The 18,549-nt window shown below is 40.9% G+C and overlaps 1 protein-coding gene across 2 annotated transcripts; it reads left to right on the top strand.

Moving 5' to 3' along the window:
• The first annotated feature begins 13,037 nt into the window (after positions 1-13,037).
• PENK (proenkephalin) lies at positions 13,038-17,565 on the top strand. Of its 2 annotated transcripts, none has more exons than XM_017834282.1 (3): positions 13,038-13,215; positions 13,710-13,851; positions 16,584-17,565. In XM_017834282.1, the coding sequence occupies exons 2-3, from the start codon at positions 13,714-13,716 to the stop codon at positions 17,247-17,249; spliced, it is 804 nt and encodes a 267-aa protein (XP_017689771.1). In that variant the 5' UTR covers positions 13,038-13,215; positions 13,710-13,713; the 3' UTR covers positions 17,250-17,565. The 2 variants fall into 2 exon arrangements, with proteins under 2 accessions (XP_017689771.1, XP_017689770.1); XM_017834281.1 differs by having other exon boundaries at positions 13,126-13,211.
• Positions 17,566-18,549: the final 984 nt, after the last annotated feature.

Raw genomic sequence — 18,549 nt, 5'->3', positions numbered from 1 at the left:
ATGAAACCTAAAATCTTCATGAATTAGAGATGTCAGAGATGCTCCTGAGCCATAGAATTCCTCAAAGAACAATAATGATCATTCAAAATGCATTAATCTGTGAGTGTTCCTGCACTTCCTTTGTGCCTGCAAGCTGCTGTGCATAGATCAACATTGCCTGGACACCATTTTCTCCTGAGATTCCTACTAAGTATCTTCTGCCATTTCAGCACTCCAACTTAGCAAGAGGGTTCCTTGTTGCTGTCTCATTATTGGGTTGTTTCACTCAGCAGCCTGAGAGGGCTGGGTTTTTCATAGCTTTGTCCATGGCCCATTTACTCCAGCACTTTTATGTGCTAAGAGGACTGAAGAGCTTCTATCTTTCCTATGGCTTTAGATGAGACAGGCAGTGCAATGTTGCAGACTTCCAGGACTGCATTTTGTTTAAAGACCTACACATGATGAATAAACATAGACTCTTATTCCGTGAAAGTCACCTTTAAAATAAGAAAAATCAACATATTGCTGTGACTGAGATTTTTATTACTAGGCAAGACTTAGCAAGATAATGTGCTGCCGAACTTGCTATTGTCTCAGTTTGAAGTCAAGGTTACTTTCCAAAGGTTGGTTTCATATGGACCGATTTACTATAGAGAAAATTGCTTTTCAGTTTAAGGAGTACATATAACAGGCTGTGATACGCAATGTGAAATGGAGGAAGGCTATCCTTTGTGCAAGGAAACCTTTCTGATCAAATTCTGTCTTGCAATAAACCAAGATGGATGGAATGATGGATGAGAAATAATTTACTGCCAAGATAACCTTAGCCTGAGTGAGCCTTACTAGCTGCAGCTCCAAATTGTTTATCAGAGTTTACAGAGTTTGTCTTGGATTTGACAAATATATACATGCTAGGCAAAGCTCTGATTGCTTTAACTGAAATCTGTAATCATATATACTTATTTTTTACTTCATCTGTTTTGCATCCTGCTCCCTCTCTGCTGCTTCTGCTAAAATGAAAAACTTTGAAAATTGTGTTATGAAAAATTGATATTTTCTGTCTCCTGTACTTGAATAGCAAAAGACATCATTGTCTAATCAATGGAAATAAAATTTCATATCCATGATGCCACCAACATTTTTTTAAACATAGCTCTCTGGTATTCATAAACAATTCCTGTGACAGACAGTTAACATTTTCTGATCGTTATCTGCCATTACCTACATTTTGAAAACTTGTTTACAGAATTGCTTCAGAAATTTCAACTAAGATTTTTCCCTATCAATACAACACCTGAGGAGTCATCTGTAAGAGAAACGGTAAAGCTGCAGTGTGACAGTAAAACTTAAGCAAAAGAAGGCTATAGATGGCTTTAAAATAAATTTAAATACTTATATAAATAAGAAGAATTGCTTTGCTTGTTTATATATATTATGAAAAATACACAACTGCAATTTAGCTGAATTAAAATTCAGCAGAATCTATAGCACATGTATTTTGTATACAAGACAACAGAAGTCCTTGGAATCGATACACATCAACACTTAGAAATGTGGTCACATAAACTGTGTTTTGTCAGCAAAGGAAATCGTTGTCTATTCTATAATGCTGTCTGAGATGCAGCAATGTAAATGTTAAATGGGAAATGTCATTCGAGAGGACACAGAAATAGGAATCACAAAGTTCTGATCTTCTCACTGCTCATGCAGAACAGGTTCTGGTATAAATCTGAGATAACGAAGAAATGTCAAATTTTTGCAAATGTCATCCTTGAAAGGTTTAGCAATCTAAAGTCAGTCTTCAGGTGAGGATCACCTCCCCCATATTTTTAGAGGAGATTAGAGAAAAGTGACAAAGTAAAATCGGAAAGGTTCAAAGCATATAGGAACACACAAGGAGCAAATTAATGGCATATGAAGAAAATTATAAATGGGTTGATTAAGAAGGAGGCAATTCAGGTAACATGGCATCAGTAGGAAATTTTACATAGGTGAGCACATTCATTCCCAAACTACAAACAGAATACGGCCCTTGCAGGAATGAGACTGACTATATTGTTCACTGCAAGTGCTTTGAGATGCTTGGATGGGAAGTGCATGGATAGAAAAAAATGATCAAAATTGTACTGAATTTTAAAAGAAATCAAATATTTCTTGATTCTTTTAAGATAAGTTTGGCTTTGCCAATAGTAACAGAACTAAAAAGTTCTTCAAGAATTATCTTCAATATATAGATTTACAGGTTTATAGATACATTCTTATTGAAACATACTGTGCATCAAAACATAAAAATAAGAAGTGGAGTGACCTTTCCGAAACATCCTTATTGCACTGATACACTGTTCCCCACTGCATAATTAAATCAATTGGCTGAAACTAAACCAAGCAATAGCAGTGCCACGACTTACCTCATATGCAGTTTAATTTTGGGGAACAATCTAAGCACTTCGCTATGTTAAAATGTTTTCCTGAAAAGTACATCAGATGTTAGCTCAGTTTAATGTCAGGGCTCACTATTTTGCATCTATCTTCTTCCTTTCTGGCTGTTTTTCTTTGTAATAAGGCAGTTATAAATCACTGTCTGAAATGGAATTAAATCAAATGATGCATAGCAAGTAAAAAGATCAGTGCCATAAAAATTGGCAGACTGGAAAAATATTAACATGAATACATGACACAAAGACAAGGAAAAGTAGTTTTGAACGTCATCTAGAATACAAAATATGGCATCACTGTAGCTACATGAATTTGGACCAGACAAGATATTGGCACTAATTTCTAAAGGGTGACACTTTTTACTCCTCAGTCACAAGTGATTCCTCATGGGAATGAGACATGGGATCTTAATTCTTAGGTGGAGTTTAAGTAAGATTAGGCAAGGAGGTTGCTCTGAACAGGCAAGGAAAGGTGGAACACTGAAAATTTCTCATTGTTATTCTCATGAGTTATTTTCTTAAAGAGTGAGTTAATGCTGGTATTTGGGGGCCACTCAAGAAACCCAGCAAACTACCTGGAACCTTTTCCTCACACTCAAAAAAAGTAGAACAAAAAGGAGTAACCTGGAGAGTAAATACTAGCAGGGGTACTAATGCCATGAGTTTCTTTTCTGTAACATATCATAATTGCCATCTATTTTAATACGATGTTCAAGAAGCAATGATCCATAAAAGTAACAGTTATTTAATACTTAGATCACTGCACTTCAGATACTATTCCCCCGCAATTTCCGTATGTTCTAATTTGTAACTCAGGTAACTGCACAATAGATATTAATCACAAGTCAAAGTGAAGAGTTTCTTCTCACAAGATCAAGGATGAAGCACATGATTAAAACCAAACTTCCATTTTAAATCAGCTTTCAGGAGCTGAATATCATACAGCCACATATAAATTAGCCATAAACCACTGCAAAAATTAAGTGAAGAATTTTACAGAATCACGTTAATTCTGTCATTGCAAAATATACTTGAAAATACCAGATTCAGTTTGATTATAATTTTCTTTCAGAGGAAAAAGTTTACAAGAAAGTTTTCATCCCGTAAAAATATATGCAGTACTCATTTCTGTGTGTGCATTGTGGACATTACTGGATCCTGCACATTCATAGCAGTAACTTTGTGAGGGTGCTCCAAGTTATAGTTTAATTAAACTGTTAATGGAAAACATTATTGAGAGGTAAAGTCACCATCTTTCTCTAACTTCATATCCCTCCATGCTACTTACATTTCACTTAGTATTTTATTGCCATATTTGATAAAATAAAACTAATTAATCCATATCTGATAAATTAAAAATGTACTTTAAAGTACAATTAAAATCATCCTTTAAAGAATGAAAATTTACATTTCTCTTCATTATTCTCAACCCATTCTGTAAAGTATTTGGAATGTCTCACATTACAGTTCCCTTTATTGAGTGGATATACAATAATAGAATTACTGTACTGTAGTACAAAATATTCTCATAAATCCTACCTAAGCCATAGATGTCAAATAAATTAACACTGAATTGCCCTGCCTCTTATTTTAATTTTTCTGCTTATTAGCTTACAGACCATGATAATCTAGAAAGGGTTTCCCAGTCATTAGTTTTCCATGAGCATTCTGTTGCCTGACTTTTTGATGGAAAACTTTGGGAGTGTAAAATAGAAAGTACACGCTCCTGCGAATGCTATCAGAGAAGGGAGGTAGCTTGTGGGAGAAAGGAAAGTGTGATTTGAACTCAAAACACTGAGATCCAGAAGCAAGTGCAGTTCATCACTGTTAAAGAGTCAAACTAGACTCAAAGCACACCCATTTCAAACATTGGTTATTTCCACACAGAGCACATTTTTATTAAAACCAATTGGTAATTATTTTCTTGGACTCAAGTGTATGTTCAGACTATGCAAAAAAAAGAAAGCAATTACTTCTCCCTTCCAAAGCACCTTTCAACAGCCCATGAAAAGGATAACACAAACATGGATATCAGACTAAAACTCATGATGGATGGAAGATTTTTCACCATAATATAACTGGCAAGATTGAAAAACATGATGTGCCTTAACACTTTCTCCTATCTCTGTTTTCTGTTGCTGCAGCTATGTTCTTCATAAGAACTAATCAGAGGAGATTTTCCTTTGGTCATGGTACATCACACCACATTCCCTGGAGACAGGGAGCTCCGCCTTGGACACAGAGGTCCTGGAGGCCATTAAACATCCGGAAGGTCCTGGAGGCCATTAAACAGCCTGCAGACAAGATAAAGCAGAAATCACTGCAACTCTACCTGTCTAGAAGATCTCCACAGGCACTACATTTTGAAAAACTTGGAAATTACATTAATGAAGCCTTTTGTCTGATATTTTTCCTTATGAGCTCTAACTTTGAGCTTTACATTTATTGTTACACTTTACTGATTCATAATTATGGTTTGCTGATTTATGGTTAGTTTACTTCACAAATCCTTTCACTAGGCTTACATGCATGCAAGTCATGTTGGGCATCCCATCTGCAACTCTCTTCTGTCTTCATGGTCTTCTGGTCTTAATGGAAGAACCAGAAGCTCAACTGCTGAGTGCTGTCAGAGGTTCCATCATTCTTCTAACAAAAACAGAAATGTACCATGGGAAAAAACTTGACATCTCAGATATAGTCAGAAGGCAACTGGTCTGCGTATTCTGTCAGTGCTAAAATCTGTTCCCCCCTCACACACACATACACGCTCGAGAGCCCTCCACCTGCAGGTAATCCTGTATGCTTCTGTGCTGCCTAAACAGGGCTAAAATCAATGGACTAAGACTCAACAACAGTCAGCTCTTACATACGGGATTTACTATATACATCCCATCTCCAAAGGGAAGCAAAGCAGCTGTGTGACAACACGCAGCTCCATCCTCGAGTGCTGAAATCAGGATCCTAAAACACAGATTAGTGACAGTGGTCAGCATTGCCTAGAAGCTCCTTGACCTCTTTGAAAACTTCCCACCTTCTCCTATTGATTTGCAGTGGTATTTTTGATCAGTTGGCCAGCAACGCAGATGCCAACTATTTTTGCCATAATTGCTATCATTTTAAATACACTCATTAATAGCCTCATTAATAGTCTCCCAAATAACAAGCTCACTGATTTTCAAAATTAAACTGACATTACGAGAACAGCAGGAAAACACCAACAAAGCAAACTACTCCAAATTCTGGCATCACACTATAGGCACACACATTATATCCACTTTTAGCATGAAGTATACAGCAAACCAATCCTGAATATTTTGGAAATTGCAGCCTAGCTTAATCATTAAAAAAACCAAGATGATTAGAAAAATGAGTCATTTTATTTATTGGCTCAAGAAAATAGCAGAGCACATTAGAGACCTTCATAGCACAGAAACTTTGCTGCTGCATTTTTGGAGAGTAGTCCTCATTTTAGTACATGCTTTATTTCTAGCCATCTTGTCACATGATAAAACTCCACCTCATCTTGAAGATATGAGTGAGGTGAAAAGGCTCTCAGAACCAGGATGCTCTCAGGACCAGGTGGAGTGTCTGCCTCAGCCACTGATCAGCACTGCTACCTGCAGAGAAGTGGGGAATGCACACCAGGCAGCAACAAAAGAGAGGAAGAAAATCAGCTTGAGGAATCTTTCATGACATCAACTATCTTAATCCCGTAAAAACTTCACAACTGTGACCTTTCCCATTCTACTTCATCCTGGACTCCAATATTTTTCTCTGAATTTCTGCTTATGGTACTCTCTGTCTTTACTCAAGGTGCTGATGCACTTGAACACGCTGAAATATAACTTCTTACTGCTTAAAATATATTAGTATTCTAGTATTGTGAAAGTTGTGTTCTTTTATATTCTATGTGGGTTTTTTTCTGAAATCTTAGCACACATCAGTCTCTTTACCTCAGATGTGTCTGAACGCATCAGTTGATTAAATCCTAGGGTACCACTGTAGACAAGGGAGAGTTCCAAGAAAGTTCAAATCACTAATCTAAAAGTCTGAAATACATAATTTTTTTAGTCCTGTCTTAGAAGTAAAAATACTATACCTCATACTTTGAATTAACTCAGTCAGAGGCTATGAAACGGCCTCAATTGCTTTCTCTAGCAAAATGCTGTCAAAGCCACTCATCATCAGATCGTAACTCATAGCAGTTACATTACATTAGAGGAAAATGGTGAATTCAGTACTTCGAGGTGGCACAGAAAGCTTTTGCCAGGATAGACAGTGCTGGTTAGCTGTGTGACAATGTTATTCCGACCACTTTTATATTCAAATAAATCCTTGTATTATACCTCCACTTTAGGAGTGGTTGCTATCCTGATTTTACAAGCTTTCGAACTGACAAAGGAAAATCTTGGTATTGTGATAACAAGGTCGTATAACAACCAAAATGCAAGATGCACCTTTGCAAGTTGGGAAAGGAGTCAACCACAAGGCAATGTCCTCTAGTACATTTATGTCATATGAAAATAATCAAAACACCGTATCACATCTGTTGTTTTCCTTTCCTGTGCACTGTCACTGCATCTACATTTTCACTCAAGGTGGTAACTCTTCTGCTTCCAAAATTATTCAGGAACTTCTCAGCTTCTCCATAAATTCAACCTTCAGACTAAACCTGGACCACAGCCAAATTCAGAGCTTCAATCTTCATGAAATATTTTCACCAGTTCTCTACAGCAAAAGCAATAAGGGCTCAGCTGGCTGAGGTTGCTTTTTAGGTTTTGAAGTGTTCAATTATGCAGCAGGAGAAATGAAATTACTTTCAACTACAAAGCAAGCAGCTTTGAAGAAAAGGAATGTAAACTGAGAAGGGAAAGGTCAGAGTTCAGTTTTCAGGTTTTCTAATAGAAATACAAAGTCCAAAGAGGTAGAAACAATGGCCAGTGGAACACATCAAATATGTGTAAAAGGAAGGAATGATATTATAATATTTCTTATTTTATTATCAAATGCTCTTAGGATTTTTTTAATGTCAGCCTCTTCTTCCCTGTCCTAGCTAGATGACTTGCTTAAACCTTTCCTTCCATATGGAAAACACCTTCTGGAACATAACTGAGGTCTCAATTCACATAAAGCAACTAAAAATCTTTGACATTGAAAGAAAAATTATGGACCTTTGAAATGGTGCTTTTAAGAACCCTGTGTTTTATGCACCTTTCGTACTCTATTTTTTGTGTGAACATTATCTGTTTAGTATTTTCAATCTCACAGGGATTACAACTGTGGCTGTAACTAATCTAGAGGGAACTCTACAATAAATGAGCATAAAGTTGTTCTGGAGCTGAGGAATTTATCCCACCGTTAGTCCAAGTGGTGTAAGAGCACAAAAGGCTCCATGCTGCTTGTACTGCCACAACAGGCTAAAAGGCAGACAGATTCCCAGCGTGGTTGAGGGAATTTCCAGCAGAGGTATAACAAAATGAAGTACAACCCTCACTGCTATCCAAATCACCCCTGGGGGATCCTTCCAGCGGGAGAAGTAGAGCACACACAGCTCTTTGCTGCTCCCTTCATGGCCCAGAGACAGCATGAGAGGGGTCATGCTCAGGCCATGGTGTGAGTGGAAAGGACAAAGCTCAGTGCTCAGCTGAAAAACACTCCCTGTTGCACTGCTGGAAATCACAAGAACAACCATTTAAAGATACATTTCTGAAGCACCCAACACACGGGAGTTTCAAGTCTCCTCTACCTGCCCTGCTGCACCGAGCTGTGCCCCACAAGGATGAATCCAGCCAGTTGTTACCCTTCCTGCATGTAATGCGTCAGGCTCTCCTTACAGCTCCAGTCTGCAAAAACAACTTGGTTTGGATACTGTGCTAAAATGTGAACACAGCACTCCCCAGCTGGGCAATAAAATACTAGCAATGAAAATGTGAGGCTGGAACTGGGGAAGAAGCTCCAAAATTCTGCTGCTTTAATGTGAATAATGTGAAAATAATTGAAACGTGTGCTTCAGATACATTATTTAGACTCTGCTTGTTTTTCTTAATATGACTGAAGTGATCAAAATCTCTCATTTACGATTTTTAGCTAATCTTTCCACATATGCATCAGACACTGCAATACTTCTCATAGATGGAGTCTAATACTTCCTTTGTAATTCACGGATGAGTTTTCTTAATTAAAAAAATGAGGATAAATCACTCTACTCATGTGGAGTAGTTATTGTCTTAAATAATAATCACTGCGTCTGGATTCCATCACAATTTATTCTGCTATTGAGCACCCTGTCTTCTTATTATTTTATTGGAAATACCCCTCTCATGGCCTCTGTGAAAATGAGCAATATAATGCTTTTATAACAAATAGAGATTATTTTTTTTTACAGTTTGTTATATTCATTCTGCAGCACATTCTACTTACTGCAGTTCATCCTGATCTCAGAAATCTGTGTGCACATATTCGTGTGTCTCTGAGAAACAAAGCAGCATGTAATAAAGTGAATCTCCATGCATCTCCACAGAATGATATAAAACTCTTTGTTTCATTCCTACCTTGTCTGATACAATCACAGGTAAACAAATGTTGCATACTCATACTGAATGCACATCACACTCTTTATTTCACTCAGAGAAAGTAGCATGAAACCTTCCCTCCCATTAGAAAGCTGCATGGCATCAACAAGGGACAGTAGCTGTCAATGCTCTTTCAGTAAAAATATCATTTTATCACCACTAGATCAGATCATGGTTTTGTCTTCTAAAAAAAGGTGATTTGTTCAAAGGCAAAAATATTATTAATAAGAACAAGTTTTATCTGAGATGGAAAGTTTAGCATTCCAGTTTAATAACTCATGTCTCTTAATGCCTTTGATTATGTTTGGTATAGGAGAGTTGACCTACAATGCCTTTCTCAGCTCTGATACCAGTTATATATGTTCACACTAAAAATTAAGCCCATTTAGGCTGAGCTAAATGGAACCTGACTGTCTGATCTTAAGAAATGCTGTGACCTTTTATACTGAGCTGAAGAAAATAATCAACATGCAGCTTTACATTCCCTATTCCACAATTCTATCAAAAAGGTTCGGTGTTGTGAGGAGGATTGCTTGGGGTGCTAACAGCATGTTTATTTCATATTTGTGTAAATCCATCTTCACTTAATGATTCTGTAGCAGCTTGGTTAGCATGATGAGTATAGTTTGGAAAGGAAAGCTGGTCCTGCAGAAAACATACTGATGTGAATTACAACAGAGATTTAGTTTCTAGCTTGGCTGCTCATTTTTGGCAACACTTTGCAAAGTCATTCAAGTTGTTTTGTCGATCAGTAAAATGAAGATGATTTCATCTTGGTTCATCTCTTTCTACCTTAGCCTGGGAGTTAGACAATCCATAGGACAATGGGACCCTTGGGGCTGCAAGCACTACTGTCATACAAATAGGTTTCTTTTGGTTGGTATATTGTGATGACAGATAAAAAGCTGATGGTTTTTATCTGCAGGAATTCTGTTTTACACAAATGCAAAAGTTTTTATCAACACTGGGACATTTTTATTATAAAGCTAGTAGCAAGCAATAAGCCATTGTCTTTACTGCTGTGAAAATGTTCCCTTTCTTTTTTGCCTCCCTGTTTCTTTGTTTCTCAGTTCACCATTGCTGAGGAAATATTAGCTTCCACGCCTACAGTGAGTAATTTTCCTTATGTACTTTCTGGTTTGTAGTATTTTGGCAAAATTTTCTAAATTCTCTCCTGTTTTCATCCTCTCTCTGCAAAGAATACTTTCCCTGTACAAAACTGAGCTCAGTCTAGGAATTACAGAGCTTTCATCTGCTGACACTGGGAAAAGCGAGCTCTTCAAGAAGGACTTCCTTCATTACTCCTTTCTTGTATCACATTCTCTGTGAATACTAGCATCTTTCAGGAGGAAGGAAAGGACTCTGTGCAGCAGGCACTGTGTGAAAGGAGTGAAAAGAGAGTCCAGCTGGGATCTTTTCCTCACTCTCTACCCTGCCAGGCCCTGGGGACCCTTACACAACCTCCATAAGGATGCAGGATGAGGACCAGTGACAGAGAGGAATCAGCTAAAGATGCAAATGACATATGGACACGGAGAAGCAGCTGAACCAAAGAGTCGGGGATAACTGTAATACTTGAGACAGCCACAGCTAGATTTCTTCTGCCCAGTGCTGGCTGTCCACAAATACCTCTCCTCTCTCTCTTACTTGCTGCAAGAGTCCTTGTAGCTGTGCATTTCACACTTGATCTCTTCCCATCATTTCCTCTTCCCTGTTTGCCACTAGCAGCTGTAAGACTTACCCACTGAAAAACAACCCTCTCCATTACTCTGCTTCTACAGAGAATTTACATGCCTTTTATTTGATCCTTTTATATGCTTTACTCTTACTTCATCCATCATCTTTTCCTGTTATACTCTGTATTTTACCTACAGGGATTATCTACACCTCTGTACACAGTGAGATTCTAACACTGGCTGGTTTTCATCATGAGCAGATTAAGCACAATAAGTGACATTAAACAGAGTAGTGAAGGACTTGGCAGGCTGAGGAGCTGAGTGAGCGGGCTGAGCACGGACACTCATGTGCAGAATGATGAAAGCAACAGCCATTCAGCCCAGAGACATGGGATGTACACTGCTGGAGGAAAATCAGGACACTGCTGGGCTATCTGTCTCATCAGGCCATGCTGACTGTTAGAGTGCAAGCCAATAAAATGATGGCAGAACTGAAAATCAGTAAGTGACCCACAGGACTAATTTGATGGTGTCCATCACAAAAAGCTCTGTTTGTAGTGAGCAGCTTTACAGCAAAAGAGACACCAAATGTGTCACCTCTAGAGTTAGTCAGTGCTTCCCCAACCAACTTAAGAACAAACCTGAGAGCAACCCTGCTGAGTCAGTGGCATAGGAATTTGCTAATTGTTCCAAATGCAGATCCCTCCCATGCTAACAGAAATATATCCACTGGGATGATTTTTTAAATGTCTGCCTCTTCTCTTGAGGGTTCACTCACAAAGTCGGCTGATATTACTGCATAAACAGAGACCCCAAAGCTCTTCTCACATACAGTGATTATAGGCAAGAGTGATGTCTTTGGCTTGAATGGACGTATTTCTGAAAATTCAGGCATGCATTTGAGCATCCTTAACCTGAGTCTGACAGCTGGTGTAAAGACTAGTGGCAAAAAGCACAATTTCCATACAATAATAGTACTGAATTTTCTGTTAGTTCTGAAGGATAAAGAACTGGCTGTATCTCAGCGAGTGTGTGACATCAATGGACTGCAGCATTAGGAAAGGCGAATAAGATCCAAGGACGTATAAATTGAGGTGTCTTCTTCCTCCAGGGAACATAATTACACATTACTGTCCTAATGAAATTTCAACTGACATATTGTATTCTGTTCCCATCACTCATGCCCAGAAATTATGAACTCCAAGTATAGCAAATGGAGAGCAGAACATTCACATGAAAATGGCCTGTCTTGGGACAGATTGCTGAAGTGCACAGCTTGTTCACTTCAGCAAAATGAGAACTAGGGAGTATATAAACACATCAGAAAGGGGGAAAATGCTCTTTAAAGTGAAGGTCAATCCTGAAACAAGATCAAGTAAACATAGACCAGCTAGAAACAAATTGGGGCTGGAAATAAAAGGTGGAGTCTGACAGTCAAACAGCTTAGCATGGCTGGGGCAGAGCCCTCTACAAAACAGAGGTATCAGGAATCAGTGTTATCTCTCTACGCCTGTTCCCCAAGATGTCAAAGGAGCAGAGCAGTGAGCAGCCCTAGCTGCTGGGCTTGAGAACTTTGCAGAAGTAACTTGGGGGTTTGCCTCTATCTGCTTCTTTCTTATTTGTGTTTTCCTGGCCACTAAAATTGTGAAAACAATGCAAATCCACCCATACTTGTGAAATCCAAAGTTTCAGATCAAATCCCTTGTCTTCTTGCTCGCTCTAGTAAAATCTGTTTCCCCCAAACACTGTTTTACACCTGAGGCCCAGGGAGGGAGCCAGAAAGGGATGTAGCACGGACCTTCAGCACCAGCGGCTTTGGGGTTTGGCAGGGTGGCAGAGAGGAAAGAAAAAAAGAAATAAGAAAGGAGAGAAAAACAACAACAAAAACAAAACAAACAAACAAAAGACCAATCCCGCTCCCGGCGCTGTGCAAGGCTCTGCCGGGAACCTGCGTCCGCCGCCTCGGAGAGGGGGGTTACCATGAGGGCCGGGGTGCCTTTCCCCGTCCCTCACTCCCACCCCCCGCATGACTCACGAGATGTCTCATTCCCCGCCCGCCCCCGGTGAAAACTTCCCCCGATAACTTTCCCGGTGCTGGTCCCCCGCTTCCCCCCGACGGGAGGGACACACACACACACACACACACAGACACACACACACACACACACACACACACACACACACACACACAGAGACCCCTCGAGCCCCGCTGGAGTCACTGCTGGCGGGGCGGCAGTGCCGGGGGGGATGTCGTAGTCGCTGCGTCAGCGGGAGCCCGACGGCGATTGGGGGAGGCCGCTCTCTGCCCGCGGTCACGAATTATAAAGTGCCGCCGCCTCCGCCCGTACCTGCTCTGCTCCGCTCGACAGCGGCGCGCCCGGCCCCGGCAGCGGGCGCTCGGCTCGGCGCCCCCCGGCTGTGCCTGCCTCCCCCGGGGTTCCTCCAGAGGCTGCTCGGCCTCGCTACAAATAATAGCGGTTCCGACGCGGACGCTTCAGCAAGGCTCAGCTTCTTCCTCCAGCAACTCCTGGGAGCCCCGAGGGAAGCCTGTGTGTGAGCGAACTGCTCGGCTCGCGGTGGGGGCCGAGGGAGGGCCGGGCGGCTCTGCCAGGCGGCTCTGCCAGGGCTGGTGCCCGTCGTCGGGGCGTCCCTGGTGGGAAACCTTTCCCAGGAGGGGCTGGGGTCCCGTCCGTGCCGCTCCGCGGTGCGTCTCTTCTCCCCCTGTGACACCGGCTTTGCGGGTAGGAAGGGACAAAATGTTTGGGGACGAACACTTTTACCGGACGGGAGACTCTGGGCGCTTCATCTTTCCGGTCCTCTCCTGCTCCGAACGCAGGTCCGTTGCCTTGCAGTTGTCAAGCGTCTGCTTTCCTTAAGCTCCCGCTTACCTCGCAAGCGCAACCACCCCGGCTCCACAAAGCGTGTGAGTTACCGGAGTTGGTTTGAACTCTTTCGTGCAACCTTTTTCTACTCCGAGGCTGCGGGAGGCAGTGCCGGGGGTGGGGGCCAGGGGGAGGCGGCTGCCGGCTTATCTCTCCTTCTTGCAGCCCCATGGCGTTGCTCCTGAGACTCGGCTGCTCGCTGCTGGCCCTCAGCACCTGCCTGCTTCCGAGGGCGAGGGCCGACTGCGGCCGCGACTGCGCCGCCTGCGCCTACCGCCTGGGACCGCGCTCTGGCATCCACCCCCTGGTAAGCGGGAGCGGGGCCGCCCGGCTGCTGCAGCGCCCCGGCCACCCCTCGGCAGGGACTGGCCCCCGCTTCGCCCTTAACTTTGCGAGGGAGGAAAAGGGGAGGGGGGACAAAGCAGCGAGATAAAAATAAATAGTGAGGGAGGTGTCCTGGGTCGCTTGGAAGACCTTTCTCTGAAGGGGGGAGGGAGAAAGGAACGAGCTTCGGGGCGCTGGGCAGAGGCCGAGGCGGGGGCGGGAGGGCGCCGACACAAACACAGCGCGCCCCGAGGAGATCCTCCCCGGCCCGCCCGTCCCTCCCGCTGCCCGACAGCGAGCAGCGGCTTTCGGGGATGGGAACGAAAGACGCCAGGCGCCGAGCAGCCCCACAGGGAGCAAGGAAAAAGCCGAGTGAAAACGTTAGGGGGAAAGAAAATCCGAGTGGAGGGCATTTCTGCAGGAGAGGGAGAGGGGAAGCCATAAGGGACGGGAGTGGGGGTCCCGACCCTCCGACCCTCGGATGAGGGCTCCACGATAAGATGAGAGCTCTCCCGGCAGGATAGCCGTCCAGCTGAAAAGCAGCGGACCTGCCTAAAATCTCAGAAGAAAAAAAAAAAAAAAAAAAAAAAAAAAAAAAAAAAAAAAAAAAAAAAAAAAAAAAACAAAACAAAGCAAAAGTGCGATTTAAGCCTAATTTAAGTAGCAGTAGCTCCCGCTGATCCTCTTCTCTACACGGTGCTGCACAGCCTTAGGAACATGCCTGTGAAAGATCCCTTTGATAGCGGCTTCTAAGACAAATCTTGCTAACTCCAGAATGCAAGGGGAGTTTATTTTTATGATGTTAAAATTATCTCAAAGTATAGTCACAGAGGCAACTCAACTTGTAATTTAAGGATTGGGGTCAGTGAAATTCTGGGATCCTTCACCCTCCCTGAAGAAGGTGGGCACTTTGGCTACGGAGTACTTTGCCAGTGGCATCTGCGGTTCTGATCTCAAATACATGCACTTTGAGGCATCGCGCTCTTGGCACATCTAAATGATCTGAAAAGTTTTGTTCCTGCCATGTCACTGGTTATTTGGGAGCATGCAAAAGGAAGGATTCTAGTCTAAACAGAATTGGGAACCACTCAGTACTTCGGCTTACTCGAAATCCTCAAGAACACTTAACCGCAGCAGGTTCATAAGGGCAATATTCTTTGAGTGGCTGGCAAAATAATTCCTGTGCTTTTCTTTGCTTACGTTAGACTTCAATCAAATTTTACCTTTAATGTCAACTGGGGGGGGGGAAGTGGTAGTTAGCCCTTTGGGAGGGAAGGATATGTTCTTTTTGGAGTATATATTCTGGATGTCTGTAATGAAAGTCTCTCTTGCACACCTTCAGTAATCATTCAAGAAAGAATCAAAGTGCCACTCAGTAACAACGATTATTAACTAAATGGGTAAAGAATCAATGTAGCATATCTTGTATTTGTTAAACATGTATGAACAATTTTTAGAAACTAATGTTTCTAGATGCTAGCATGTAGTAATGTGATAAGCGGTTTTATCACATTGTATCTGTTTAAGATACAAGGTTTTTTCACTCTGTGCCTGGTCATTCATACCTATGAGATAGAGTATGTTCATCTGGTAACAGGAGGTTATTAAGTTATTAAAACTAATTGAGAAGGTGAAAGACCTATTCTTGCTTTGATTTAGAGCAATTCCAAAATCAGACTGAAGCTGAGATTTTATTTTCTTTACAGCATGATTATAATATATATCAATAAGCATGTAGTGCCAGTTAAATTATTGTGTTGCAAAATACATCCCTTTGATTTTCTTGGGATCATACAAAAAAATCATATTTAAGTGAGACTCAAGAGACAGGTAAGGCCAGAGATGGACAATGGGCTATTAGAAAGAACTGTACTGGGGTTTAATTCCACATTTTAAAGCATGTTAAGATCCTTAGAAAACATCATCTATAGTTGGAATAAGTGTTTCTCTTATTGAAAATATTAATGATTTTTTTTTCTTTACTTATTGTGATATGAAAACCATGGACAAGAGCAAAAAAGCAACTGAAGAATATTACTCCACAAGAAGTAAATTCCCCTGACACAATATACAATATGTATGTTATTATCTTCCTGTATTTCTATATTTCTATTAGTACATGTTTGAAAGGTCTGTTCCATTAAAAGCAACTAATGACAACACACAGAAATACAACCTTTAAAGCTGTGCAGTGTATTGAAGATACTGAACAGTACAGTATAGCTGGCTTCTTTGCAATGACCATGCTGTGCAACTTCTTTTCTAAAATTTCTGAATGTTATTTTTACTTATGAAGATTGAATACACTTCTACCTTGCGTTATAAAGCAAATCACAATTGGTTTGTAGCTTCCCAATAGTAAATTTAAAAGAAAAATTCATAACTCACATGAGTGTAAGGGAAATACAGGAACTATACATGTGGCTTCCTTTGAAACAGAAACTTAGGGACAGCCTTGACATACAGGACCCACAATTCACCTTGTCTAGTATTCTATCTCTTAGGGTAGAGATTACCACATCCTTCAGAGAGGGATATGAAGTACTTCAGAACAGACAGGTACCAAATCAGCTGTTCACAAAGAACAGTCCTTCCAAGCCACTCACAAAGAGAAGCTTGCTCATGGCTTTTATAATCAAGTAAACCTGAGATAAGGTGGCAGTGAGGTGATTGTTACTATCAGATCATTCTCAGTAAACTGCATCAATTTTTCAGGCATGTACACTAGAATGTGAAGGAAAACTGCCTTCTGCCAAAGCCTGGGAGACCTGCAAGGAGCTCCTGCAACTGGCAAAACTGGATCTTTCTGAGGATGGCAACATTGCTCCAGGAGACAAGAAAGAGCTGGATGAAAACCATTTGCTTGTGAAGAAATACGGAGGCTTCATGAAAAGATATGGGGGGTTCATGAAGAAAATGGATGAGCTCTATCGGGCAGAACCAGAGGATGAAGCTAACGGAGGAGAAATCCTGGCTAAGAGGTATGGAGGGTTTATGAAGAAAGACTCAGATGATGATGCCCTTGCTAACTCCTCTGATCTGCTGAAGGAGCTTCTAGGAACGGAGGATAACCCTGAAGCAGCACATTATCGAGACATAAATGAAAACGACGGGGATGTCAGCAAAAGGTATGGAGGCTTCATGAGAAGCATTAAGCGCAGCCCTGAATTGGAAGACGAAGCCAAAGAGCTGCAAAAGAGATATGGTGGTTTCATGAGAAGAGTGGGCAGGCCAGAATGGTGGCTGGATTACCAGAAACGATATGGTGGGTTTCTTAAGCGCTTCGCCGACTCCATTCTCCCTTCAGAAGAAGATAGGGAAACTTATTCCAAAGAAGTCCCAGAGATGGAAAAGAGATATGGTGGATTTATGAGATTTTAATACCTTTCCCTTCATCCCTTTTGTCCTAAATGAGAAAGACTGCCTTATTGGTCATAACTTATTGTAACGTGTTGCTTGTACTGTACAGTTTTTTACTGTCCTAGGTTAATGATGCAACCTGCAATTTGTTGTTTCAGGTTCTGTGTTCTTTCAAGACAAATAACTAATTTCTGGATTAGTCAAGTTTCAGTCTGTATTGTAGTTTCCATGCTAGAACTATTTTGAATACTGTATTCATTTTCTTTAAAGAGGAAGTACATCTACAGTAGAGCTGCTTAACTGTATATACAATAAATTCTTCATCCTAACTGCAAAAGTTCTGAAATGTTATTTATTCTTCTCTCAGTCATTTAATCAAATATCATCTCAATTTTTCTTTAAGCAATCAGAGCAATGCCAACCTTTTTTCTGTAACTGCAGAATTTGTACTGCACACACAACAGCTGAAACACATTTTTGTCTTTAGTTTTCTTAATTTCTTAAGATGCTAGAAAAATAAACAACTCTAAAGCAAATATAACTGTATTTGCTCTAGCTGCTTATATTTTAATCAGTTAATAGTATAAATATTTAAAGCCTAAATTTATAGTTCATAGCGTTCAGCCAGTTCACATGAAAAAAAAAGCAAATCACAAGCATGTTTGACTTTAAGCACTAAAAACATTTCTCCAGTGCCCAACACAGTGACGTGTTTGATTAGTTACACCTTTATTATACATCTAATGTAGGATTGTACACTTGACCTTAAAGTAATAAACACTAATTTAAAAGTGGTAAGATGGTTTGTGCAAAATAAACGTGACCCAAAACTGCATAAAAAACCCTTCAAAATCCTAATTTTGCAGGGCACCTGATGAATGGTTTGCCATGGCACAGCTTTGTGTTTGATTCGTCAGCTGCTATAGGTCACTTTGACACTACTGAAATATAAGAAACTGCTGGTCAGTCTTTTCCGTTTCAAGCAAAGGCAGTATAGGTAAATCTGAGAACAAACAGAAAAACCCAACACTAATACTGTAGGTCCTTTGGCATTTACACAGATGGCACTTATATCAAAGGCCAGATCCCACCTGGTGTACACTTCATTCCAGAATTCTGATTGTCCCCTCTAGAACCTAGTTTGTGAGCACTTTTCCCTCACCTACTACTACCAGTTACTGGTTACTTCTCACCTAAATTAACATCATGAAAATTGCCTTGACCACCAGCACTGCCTAAAACCATCTATGACTTTGCATTCAGTATCTGTATTTCAGTTTACACAGTACTACCTATTTATATAAAGGGCAAATTAATAGTC

The sequence above is a fragment of the Lepidothrix coronata genome, unplaced genomic scaffold (genome assembly GCF_001604755.1).
Source record: "Lepidothrix coronata isolate B3197 unplaced genomic scaffold, Lepidothrix_coronata-1.0 Scaffold232, whole genome shotgun sequence".
Lineage (NCBI taxonomy): Eukaryota > Metazoa > Chordata > Aves > Passeriformes > Pipridae > Lepidothrix > Lepidothrix coronata.
This window is presented reverse-complemented; position numbering and strand designations above follow the sequence as displayed.

Coding starts and splice junctions, on each gene's coding strand:
- PENK (XM_017834282.1), top strand. CDS start 13,714: ATGGCGTTGCTCCTGAGACTCGGCTGCTCGCTGCTGGCCCTCAGCACC. Junction 13,852..16,583: donor GCTCTGGCATCCACCCCCTG/GTAAGCGGGAGC, acceptor TCAATTTTTCAG/GCATGTACACTAGAATGTGA.